This window comes from Acartia tonsa, chromosome 15 (genome assembly GCF_053477335.1).
Source record: "Acartia tonsa isolate MP-2025a chromosome 15, ASM5347733v1, whole genome shotgun sequence".
Classification (NCBI taxonomy): Eukaryota; Metazoa; Arthropoda; class Copepoda; order Calanoida; family Acartiidae; genus Acartia; species Acartia tonsa.
In genome coordinates, this window is record NC_137274.1 from 26,276,557 (window position 1) to 26,288,099 (window position 11,543).

The 11,543-nt window shown below is 32.3% G+C and overlaps 2 protein-coding genes and 1 long non-coding RNA gene across 3 annotated transcripts in view; all 3 read right to left on the reverse strand.

Moving 5' to 3' along the window:
- The window catches only part of LOC145306728 (uncharacterized), a 108,333-nt gene that overhangs the window by 78,797 nt on the left and 17,993 nt on the right, over positions 1-11,543 (reverse strand). The window lies entirely within an intron of this gene.
- LOC145307536 (kallikrein-10-like) lies at positions 4,716-7,372 on the reverse strand. Its single transcript, XM_080149993.1, has 4 exons — positions 7,110-7,372; positions 6,127-6,167; positions 5,319-5,402; positions 4,716-4,907 (listed from the first exon to the last, which is right to left on the reverse strand). The coding sequence occupies exons 1-4, from the start codon at positions 7,127-7,129 to the stop codon at positions 4,855-4,857; spliced, it is 198 nt and encodes a 65-aa protein (XP_080006119.1). The 5' UTR covers positions 7,130-7,372; the 3' UTR covers positions 4,716-4,854.
- Positions 10,993-11,543, reverse strand: part of LOC145307240 (uncharacterized) — a 4,024-nt gene continuing 3,473 nt past the window's right edge. The window contains exon 3 of the long non-coding RNA XR_013875361.1: positions 10,993-11,064. This is a non-coding gene — a long non-coding RNA (uncharacterized LOC145307240). The remainder of the gene's footprint in view (positions 11,065-11,543) is intronic.

The window sequence follows — 11,543 nt, forward strand, 5'->3', positions numbered from 1 at the left end:
ACATTGAAGATATTCCTAGGTATAAACTAGATTTGTGCATAGAAGAACATTTGAAGTGGAAAGAAGGCAAGCTTGAACTGAAAGATTCAAAGAGCTGGCTGTTCAAACAGGAATGTTTTAAATATAATTCAAGTTCATTTGCATGAGGGTGGGGATAAATAGTCTTAACCTTGTATATAAAATTTATTGTTATGATTTTGTTTTAAATTATGTTACATATGAGATTTGAAGAGAAGTATCTATGTATATATTAGGGTGGGTCGATTTTGGACATTTATTTCTGAGACCAAAGTGGGGATATGCAAATGATTTTTATGAGTATAATACACCTCTGGATGATTTAAAATTTATCCTAAGTCTTAAAACCACTGACGACCAGACATTTAATTGTGTAGTTATTTGTAAATGGGTGTCAAAAATTTATTGAATCAGAACTACAGGTTCATGGTTCTCCTATGAAAGGCATTAAGAAGTAGAATCAGGATCTTTTGACCATTTAAAAATCTCAAAAAAAACTCTACAAATTGGACAATTAACAATAAAACTTCTAAAATGGCGGTCTTTTAGTCATTTCTAAGGCTAGGAAAGAGATATTTTGAAACAGACAAAAGTTCCTGAATCTACTTCTCAAGGCCTTTCCTGGTAGCACCATGAAGCTATAGTTCTGATTCAATAAATCTTTTACTCTCATTTACAAATAGCTATACAATTATATGTCTGGTTGTTGGTATAAGGTTGGTAAATAAAGGGTAAGGAAGCAAAATATGACTTTGACTGACTTATAGTCGGAAATTCATTATCAAACTGGAGAAATGCACAAAAATATTTAGCCCTCTAGCACTTATAGGAACTGAGATAATAAGTGGAGAGGACTTGAATGTCGTCTTTGCATATTTTCATTAATGAAATATATTTTTAAGTGGTCGCATTCTAAATCTAAATTTTTAAAATTCTTTTTTGGTCAGAAATTTTCTTTAAGTTAGTTTTATCAGTTACATATCCCCTCTTTGTCTAATTCCGATATGAACCCACCATAGTATACATATACATCAGAAATATAAAACATTTAATTTTACAGGTGCTTAAAGAGCAAGGAGGCAGTAAGAAAACCAAAATTGAAACTACACCCTTGTACAAGTTTCCTATCAACAATCTAGAGAAATTTTATTCATATCAATACTATAAGCACAGCCTTCAAGAAACAAAAACAGAATGGGATTCTCTAATCATTATTCCAGATCACAGAGCTATTCTAAATATAGAGGTAAAACTTGGACCACAAGATATTGGTGACAAACTTCAACTACTCAAAAATGCTTCAGATCAAACCAAACAACACTTTTCTTTCATGCAGAAATTGTTTTGTGGAAGCTTTCCAAAGATTGGGTGTTTGTTAGGGCTGCCTGTGTCCCATATTTAACAATTTTTGAAGAAACCACAATGCCCTGTCTCAATTGTCAGCAATTCATTCTTCTAGAAAAAGATGTAACCAATGTAGTCTCCTGGTTTAATCAGATAGTTGAACATAAGCTAGTTACATATGATATGTGTGATCAGAAAGTATATGAAAATCTTGTAGCTGAATTGATATATCACATTTCAACAAAGGAGTCAAGTAGATATAACCAAATGATATCAGATCCATTGACAATTAGCAGAGAAACTGAGAAAGCTTTAACAGGAAAGACAGAAGGAATATCAGGAGAAAGTAATGTTCCTGTATACATGCTCAACAAAGAACAGCTGCAAGCAGTACACTCACCAGCTAAATTCCTTATCATAAACGGTGATTATGGTACAGGAAAAACTTATGTTTTAAAAGAAAGAGCTAAAAAGTGTGCAACAGCCAACATTAAACATCAAATATTTTACATTGATCTAACAGCTCTGTCAATACCATATGGCAGTTATTACAGTGAAATTTATAGAGAAGAATCATCTGTCATGGATACTACAGCTAAATTGGAATTTGACTCTTATCCTAACATAAAAGTTATTACTTGTAAAGATTTAATGCTTAATTATAAGTCAGACACTAAGATAGGAGTATTAAACAAGTATTTAAGAGATAATGATTGTGATCATTTATTCATTGATGAAATGATAAGTGGAGAAATTTTTCTTCCTTCTACAGAGACAATTTGTGTAAACCTAAGAGTAGATGTACATGAATATCAGAAAGAGGATTGGATAGAAACTATGAAATTGAATCATAATGCTGTACATGTTAATCTCACCAAAAATATAAGGAATAGTCAACAAATATTAAGAATAGCTAATGTTTTAGAATGTCAACAAATTTCTTGTTCTCCTGATACTAATGTCATGGGTAACCTTAATTTCTACTACAGAAATATTTATGACATTGATCTTAGTTTATTAGTTGTTGCTGCTGTAAACAAATATTTCATACATAAACCAAAAGAAAGTGTAGTTGTATTATCAAAGCACGCATCACCTAACTATTTAATTGTATTGATAAACAAACACCTCAAATCAACTATACCAGTTGTCAGAGACTTTAAAGCATATATGGATAAACCAGAAGGAATATTGGTAACAAATATGAATGAATTCCAGGGTGCTCAAGCAAGAAATTTGATTATATTTGACCAGCTTGGATTGAGAAATGCAATACTTAGAACAATGTCCTTTGCAATTATCATTTTTAGGAAATTTGGTAAACTACCTGGATCTGTTGCAATTGAAGACAATAATCTACATGAATTCCTTTATCCTGAAGGAAAAGCTCCAGAGTGTCATCACTATCATAATAAATATAAACATGATATAAGTGCCTTAACTATGGCAATATTAGATAAATACAAATTATTTAACCAGGATGAGAGTATTGCAATCATAACATACTCTAGAATTTCAAAAACTGTTATTAGAGAGGCTAATACAAAAGAATTTCTCAATTTACCTAAAGACGAAAAATTAAAACAAATTGAAGAGAAAATTAATTCAGAAAACAAAGAAATATATGAAGATGTAAGGAGAAACATTTCTAGAAATTATGCTGATGTATCATGGAGCTACTATGACATAAACGCTAAAATTTGTTTTGAAGTTAAAAAAGCAGATCTGGATCTAATAAACAAGCCAAGACATATCAATTTTATTAATATTCGTTCTCCTCTATATATTACTGAATTTGATTATGGTGAATTAAAGAATATCATTGTGTTAGCTGATGAAAATATTTATCATAAACTTGAATTTGCAGCTTGGGAGGGAGATTTGGAGTCACTAAAATATTCAGATGATGAGACAAGTATAGATGTTGAAAGAAATAAGGAGGAAAGACATGATTGTGATACAGCTTTTAGAAATACAATTATGTTATCTGATCCAAAGTTTGCCATAGTAGTACATGATGGAAATTTAGAAACATTTAGTCAACCTAAAGGAGCTCTAAACCTAATTGAGGATGATAAACTACATGAATATATACCTGTAAAAAAGACCAACACTATGAATGAACACAAAATCAACTCTTCAACCCAGAATGATAATATAGATGAACACATAACAGTTGCAGATACAAACTCTATTACCAAGGATGAACAAAAACCCTTGAGAAAATGCAAAAATTGTTGTGGTATTTTGTAATAACTTTTGTATCCTTATCTTAATAATAATTTAAACATGTGTAATACAGTAATAAAATAGGCTAACAATTATACATGTTTTTCATTAAAACTTTTTACAATTACTCTATAATTTATTTTATAAGTCAATTTTGAATTAAATTTAATGAATGAATGTTGAAGATTGTTTATTTTTGTTTCTTTTGCAGATATTATCAATGTTTAATGGGCCAGTCTTTTTTTATTCCATATTGGTAAGGATTGGTTTTTTTTTAACTTGCCACTGTGGCTCAACATTTAGCGCATCTGCTCGTCGTTGTAAAGGTGGTAGGTTTGAATCTCAGCCCGACACTGCTACATAAATGGTTCCTGTGAGATGTGCAACATAAATAGTTAGAGTAGGGGGAATGCCTTGGCCCAAAACAGGCGCAACTCATTACCATGCACAGTTAGGACTTCTGAGACAAAGGTCGTGCAATCATGGGGTTGGTTGTCTGATGGGTGTTAATACCCTAGGCGATTTTGCGCGTTACATTGCAATTTAAAATGCAGAGTATATTCAAAGGTGACGTGGAGAGGGCTTGTACCCAAATAGTCACCACGCCCCTGGCGTCAAAGGATTTTGGTTACATACCTAGTTAAGGTGTCTAGAGAGGTCTTTAAGCTTCAAGATTTCAAGTACTTAATTTGGTTTAAATTGTGAGAGATTGTTTTGTTTTATTTTTTCAATACCCTTTACCAATATAAATAAGTAATAGGATGCAGACATATAATATCTGTCTGCAGATTAAGATCTTGTTATCTGCTTCATATAGGCAAAGGGAATGTTTATTAACAACATATCTTTTCTGTAGATCAAAATTATTGGTTAGTTACATACAAACGGATAGCTGTGCGTACGGACAAAACATAATTATAATATAGTTCCACTATAATAATGAATAGATTAATTTTACATGATAAAAATATAAAATTCTTATAGCTAATTTTAAATAATAATATGTATTACAATTAATATGATTTATTTCAAATCAAGGATGACAACATCCATAAGTAGCAAAGTACAACAAACTAAATAAATAAGGTTTGTGTTTTGAAGCATGAACGACAGACAGATAGATTGGCATATATCATAATAATATAAAAATTTCAGTTGTCTTTCTTCAATAGCCAATAAAATAAGATGTTTTCATAGCATTGCGGACTGACTAACAGACAGACAAAGTGAATTATAGAGTAGCTTCACTATCAAAACATAAGTCTAAGCAGTTATGTTATCAATCCAGGATTTAATTGGCGCAATTCTCTGATATACTGAACAATTTAATTATATCTATTTAAACCAATTAAAAATCTCTCCCTCTCTCTCTCTCTATCTCTCTCTCTCTCTGGGTATGAGTTACATTTTACCCCCTCCCACTCTGCCAAAATCATGGGCACTCCCTTAACCCCTATAGTGATTATGTTCAGAAAGATGGGGAACAATGGGCTGTTTATTATACTAGTCCACAAAGTTTTATAATAACGTTTTCTTATTTGTTGGCTCAACAACTTTGGGAACTATAGTAAATTTTGATTGATCATTCATTAAACATTTCAACCATTATCTTTAATCTACAATAGGTGTATCTTTGTGTATCAACATTGGGGATGTACATCAATTTATCAGCCATTGTCTTATCCCTTTAGTTCCCTGGATTATGCTGGTTTTGCTAAATATAATTCCTGTAGGTCTATTTCTTCTGCCACAATGAAGTCCCCAGCTGACAACACCAATCAGAGCGCGTTCAGCCACCAATAATCCACCACCTAGCAATCAAAGGAAGCCTGCAGGAAATACAAATACAAAGACCCAATAACCCAATTTTGTTTTGTTCAATAACACAAAAGTTGTAGCCATAATTATATGGAAAACTTTCAAATTCTTCATATTCCCAAAATGAAAGTGCCTCCATTTTTTTGGTTTTTGAAGCTGAAGGCTTCAAATTTGGGGCAGTCTTTTAGCAGCTATATCGACTTATTTCTTGCAGGCTTCCTTTAAACAAATAAAAATTGTTGCAAAATTGCTTACAGAGAAACCGGAAACTAGATTTGCTATGCGTAAAGTATTGTACCTGGTTGTCCTAGGAATCATTGTTCATAAAATGAGATGATTATATCATACATAAAAGTTACAGCATATTTTTAATGGATGTATATTGTATAGACTTTCTGATAATGATTATAGAGTTGCTACACTTTCTAAATTGTACCTGTTACAGGAATCATCATGCAATGTTGAAATCGATAGAATAATTATAATATATTCTGAATAGATTTTTTATAAAATGATGATTCATAAAAGACTAAGGCATGTAGTTGTTTGATTATAAGATGTAAGACAATGGACAATAATTTGATGTATATACCCAATGATGAAAACAAAATCATCCCTTCTATTGATTTAAATCATTAGTTGAAAAGTTTTTACACTACTAGTTTGGTACCCAAAGTTATTGGTCATAAAACTTTGGTTACCAGTGTAATTTGGTACCTGAGTCTCCTTTGCAAGGATCCTGTCCTTGTATTTCTCTATCCTGTCCAATAGATATAGAAGATCTAGATACATACTCTCTAAGCCAACCAATAGGAAAAAAGTGGAAGAACAATCCAGCCATATTATTGACATTAGAATCAATCAAAATCAACCTCTGCAATGGTGTAGGGGATATTAACACAACCAAGAAGCAGAAAACAATTTGGTAGCAGACGAAAAAAGTCATTGAATAAGGGAGGGGGTAGTTATCTGCATATACAACTATACTATAGATTGTTTTATTGACTAATAATAAAGCTTTACTTGTGAAAATTATATCATACAAAAGGGTTCGACTGCTTGGAATCCCTTTTATAGTTTGACGGATTGTGGGTGCCAGATTAATCATCTTATATATCTACTCTCTAAGTCAGCTAATAGGAAACCAGTGAAGGAACAATATGGCCACATAACGCAGCTTTTGTTACTAATAGAAAAAAGTTATATATATCATTAGACTCGTCAAAGTTTTAAAAAATATATGTATCATATTTGTGCTATTTGTAGTTTAGGAGCTACTTTGAAAAATGTGAGAAAGATTAACAAGCCAGTTGAAACATTTTACCACATTGCTCCTAAACTATACGTAGCACAGAAAAGGTTCTTATAATTCCAAAAACTAGAGTTTATGACAATTTGTAAGGTTTGCATGCATAACACTTTTCTACTATTAATACAAACCAAGTAATTTAAATTTTAAAAATATACATATTTTTGCACACCCTTTAAATTGGCAATGGAAAAAAATAGACACTTTGGAAATATTTGGTTTTAGGTCATAATTTGTTAAAAACTAAATAAATTTTTGTTACTGGTTAGTGGGTTAAATTAAGCAATATAATTGTTCCATTAAGAAAATACTCTTTAGAAAGAGTTAGTTTGGTTTTAAATTTGACGGATTATAGGGCCAGATAAACCATCTAGATGTTGTATATCTATTTTCCTGTCCGGCACAAATCATCAGACCCAGGTCAAATCTGTCATCTTGCACTTTCTTTTCCACCAATAGAAATCATAAATACTTGAGCATCTACTCTATATCTCACTTGGTCTGTCAGTCTGACTGTAATGCTCTGCAAGGTCAAATCTGTCATCTTGTGCACTAACTTTTCCACCAATAGAAATGATAAATCATCATTGAGTATCTACTCTATATCTCACTTGGTCTGTCAGTCTGACTGTACTGCTCTATAGTACATCAAATGCGGTTTTCTCTTTTGCTATTTAAGATAGAAGGCTTATTTTTTGATAAATCTTTGCCGTTGTATTGTCAGTAGTATATTGGTTATGTATACAGTCAGGTATCTAAAGGGATAAGACAATGGCCGATAAATTTATTTACATCCCCATTGATGATCTGTAGATTACAATTGAAATTTTGGACAATCAACATAATGAACCAATCAAGCAAAACTCAATAAAAGTCCCCAAAGTTTTTAAGCCAAAAAATAAGTAAATGTTAATATAAACAGCTCAATGTCCCCATCCATCTCTCAGCTCTCAGTTTTATGACGTCACATGGCTGATATTTGAGACACTTTGTTCCATTACATCTGATATTGATTTCATATCTATTCCTCAAAAAAGCACGTATTCGGAGGGTAAACTTTAACTTCCAACTCTGAAAAAAATTAAAATATTGATGTGTGTGGGATGGGGACATATAGTTTCCCTTCTAGTGTTTTATTCTAATGTAATAGATATGAGTATTTTTAACGTCTTTTTTGATGCATCACCGACAGACTGACGTACCATTAAGTAAATTATAAACTGGATGCTCATTGATACAGAGAATCTTTACAAAAACTTTCAGCCGTCTATTTTCAATAGCAGCCAAGAAAATTGCATTTGCATAGCATTATGAACGGACTGACGGACAGACAGACGACATGAATTATAGAGTAGCTTTGCTTTAAAAAAAATGACAAAGAAGAGGAATGTAAAATATTTATAGACCGATTAATATCCGGTGGATTAGAACAAGTCCTCATCCATACGAAAAAACTATGTCTAGCATTGTATTATATCCAGTTTTCTACGAATATAAAAAAGTACAATCATAAGATCAGTTTTTTTAGCCCGTGCCTTCGGCATTTTAGGGCTAAAAAAGCCGATGCGAGAAATAACGTAGCGGGACAAAGTGTCTCTAAAATCAGCCATTTGACATCATAAAAATTAGGGAGAAATGGGAAAGTGAACCACTAAAAAAGAGTTGGATAATCCTTCATTTCTATGACGTCACATGGCTGATTTTAAAACACTGTTTCCCGAAATAACTATAAAAAAAACATTGGATACCTTAGAGTTGATCAGACTGGCTGTACCTATCCTGTGATTCCTCCAGGCCCCAGCCTGTTATACTCGCTGTTACATTAGACAAATCCTGTATTATAGTAATAGTTATTTCTTGCATCGTATTATAAACAGCTTTCCGCGGATATAAAAATGTACAATTATAAGTTTAAAACCAGGTTATTTAGCCCAGAGAGATAATAGTTTTTTCTAGCATCGTATTATAAACAGCTCTCCGCAGATATAAAAATGTACAATTATAAGATTAAAACCAGGTTATTTAGGCCCGAGATGCTTCAGGCATGGGCTAAAAAAACTGATTAATCTTATGATTGTACATTTTTATATTTGCAGAAAACTGGATATGATATGATGCTAGACATAGTTTTTTTTGTATGGATGAGAATCGTTTCTAATCCGCTGGATATTAATCGCTTATGAATGAATACGGGAATAGTTATTATATTAACAAGGATGACAACATACAGTTATTTTGGCTCTTACATAACAAAGAAAAGAAAGAGAGAGAACATGGAAAAAAAATCAAGATATCATACCAAAAATAAGTTCTTTATATGCAGGGACAAGGGAATGATATTCTGACAAACAACTCTAAAGGAAATTTTCCCACAACACCCTTTTCCTCCCCTTCTTTTCCACCCCTCTTACCTTACATGACAAAAACAAAATAAACCACCAGATACCCAATAAGGTTTCGTGAATTTTTGTAGAATTGTTGGTTAGACTGGCTACCCCTGTTTATATATTTTGAAGCATAAAAGATAGACAGATGGGTAAACGAATGTATAGACTAGATACGCACAGATCAAAGGAATCTTCACTAAAAATTTCAGCTGTCTATTATAGATAGCAGCTGAGAAAATCACATTAACCCCATGGTATTACGGACTGAATGACAGACAAAGTTATTTATAGAGAAGCTTAATTATTAAAAATAAATAGATACCTACTCTACTAGGCCTCTAAAATCTTAATATTTTGTTTATCAAATTAGCAAAGCTACTCTATACATCACTTTGTATGTCTGTCCGTCTGTAATTTTCTCGGGTGTTATTCCAGACATGCTACAGTCATGCTACAAACAATACGACATAAAAAAAAATGTGAAAGGTGCTGTCATCATTACCTCGGTAGGAGATAAGCAAGCAGGGGATAACTGTTCTAATGTCTAAAATTATCACAAATTATGTCAGTAAAACAATTTTGTACATGCATTCAAAGATGTAAATATGCAAAGAAACTATATGGAAACCAAACTTTATGGTCATTATTTGTGTGTTCCCAATAAATCTATTTGTTAGATGGTTTTTCAGTTCAATTCGACAAATAGCAGTGTTAATGTCAATCTATCTATCTGTCTGTAAATTTATCTGTTTTTCTGTCTGTTTTTTCTTTTTATATACATGTCTATCTTTTTATCATCATATATATTTTTTTTACCTCTTTAGGAATGTTTAACTTTACCAAGCCAGCGTCATATTTGAAATTTTCTCTAAAACAAAGAAATTCAGATTTTGTAATCTAATCATATTCTAAAAAATAATATAAAAACATTAAACAAAAATGTGACAGACAGCCGGATGGACAGATAAGTTAACGTACAGACAGACAGAGGGACAGATAGATAAAAGAACTGATAGGCAAAAAGATGTATAGACATAAGGAGAGACAGACAGATAGATAGATAGAAAAAAAGACAAACATTTGGAAAGACAGACCAAATGACATTCAAATAGGAAAGATAGGATACATAGGTTAAGAAAAACAGACAGAAGGACATACATACAGAAAAATAGACAAACAGAAAGTCAGATAGACAGACATAAGAACAAACAGAAAGATAGAAAGACAGATAGAAGGACAGACAGACATATGAATTGACAGGCAAAATAACTGACAAACATAAAAATTATACAATCAGCAAAACAGACAGACAGGAAGAGATACAGACAGAGAGAAGAACAGACAAATTAAATTATGTAAATTATAGATGAACAACTCAGCTGTCAATCTAAGAGCAAATTCAGATTATTAACTGACTGACGCACAAAGTAAATTATAAAGTTGCTTCTCCACTGAAAAATTAAAAAAAAACTTACTCTGAATTCCAAGATGGGTGAATGAGAGTTAGGAGTGGAGAAAATTCTTCTCTCTCCCCAGTGGCTGGATTGTACACTGACAAATAGGTCATTGCATTGTCCATGAATCACAGATAACCAATTTATACTTCAATTTGGAAAAAAATAAAGGAATTGAGTATATTCATTATAGGGGGGCGGAGTTTTATTATGTTAGCCAGATGGAGGAAACATTTTATCAGGGTGTGCAATAATCTTTCACAATATCCACGTATTCTATATTTATTGCATACGAGAAAGCCTAAAATGTCACGTGTGACGTCATAAAAATCCATCTCTTTTTTTGGGTTTCCTTTCCCACTTCTTCTCTCAACCTCCCTTTTTAGACGTATTTTTATGACGTCACACGTGACATTTTAGGCTTTCTCATTGCATACCTGTATTTTTCTGGGTTTAATTCGTCGCTTTTTTCCAAACAGTGGGCTGCAGTTATCACCCAACCATTCTAAAACAAATTTTCTATATATTAAAAGTAACAGGATGTATGTGAATCTCTCTGTTTACGTACCACTAACCACTGAACCGAAATGGTTTTTCTTTATAATCTAGGTACTAATTATGTTCTGGGAAAGATTTATAACTAATTTGGGGGAAGGTACCACCACCCTCCAGAGAGAAATGGCCCCTACAAAAAATGACCCAACCCCCTCCTCAAAAAAATACCTTTTCTTATATAAACTAGGAGCATTGCAGATTTTCATTAATAAAAGTAATAGGATGTGTGTCTGTCTGAGTGTTTGTACCAAAAGATATGCCACTAACCGCTGAACCAATATGGGAACACAGTAATGGTGTCTGACTAATTATGACGTAACAAAAAAAATTACCCAATGAGAGACCACTATAAATTTTAGACACCATGGAAACTGTCCCGATTTTGTATAACTTTTGCGGAACATGTTCCAGTTACGTCATATTTTTCTT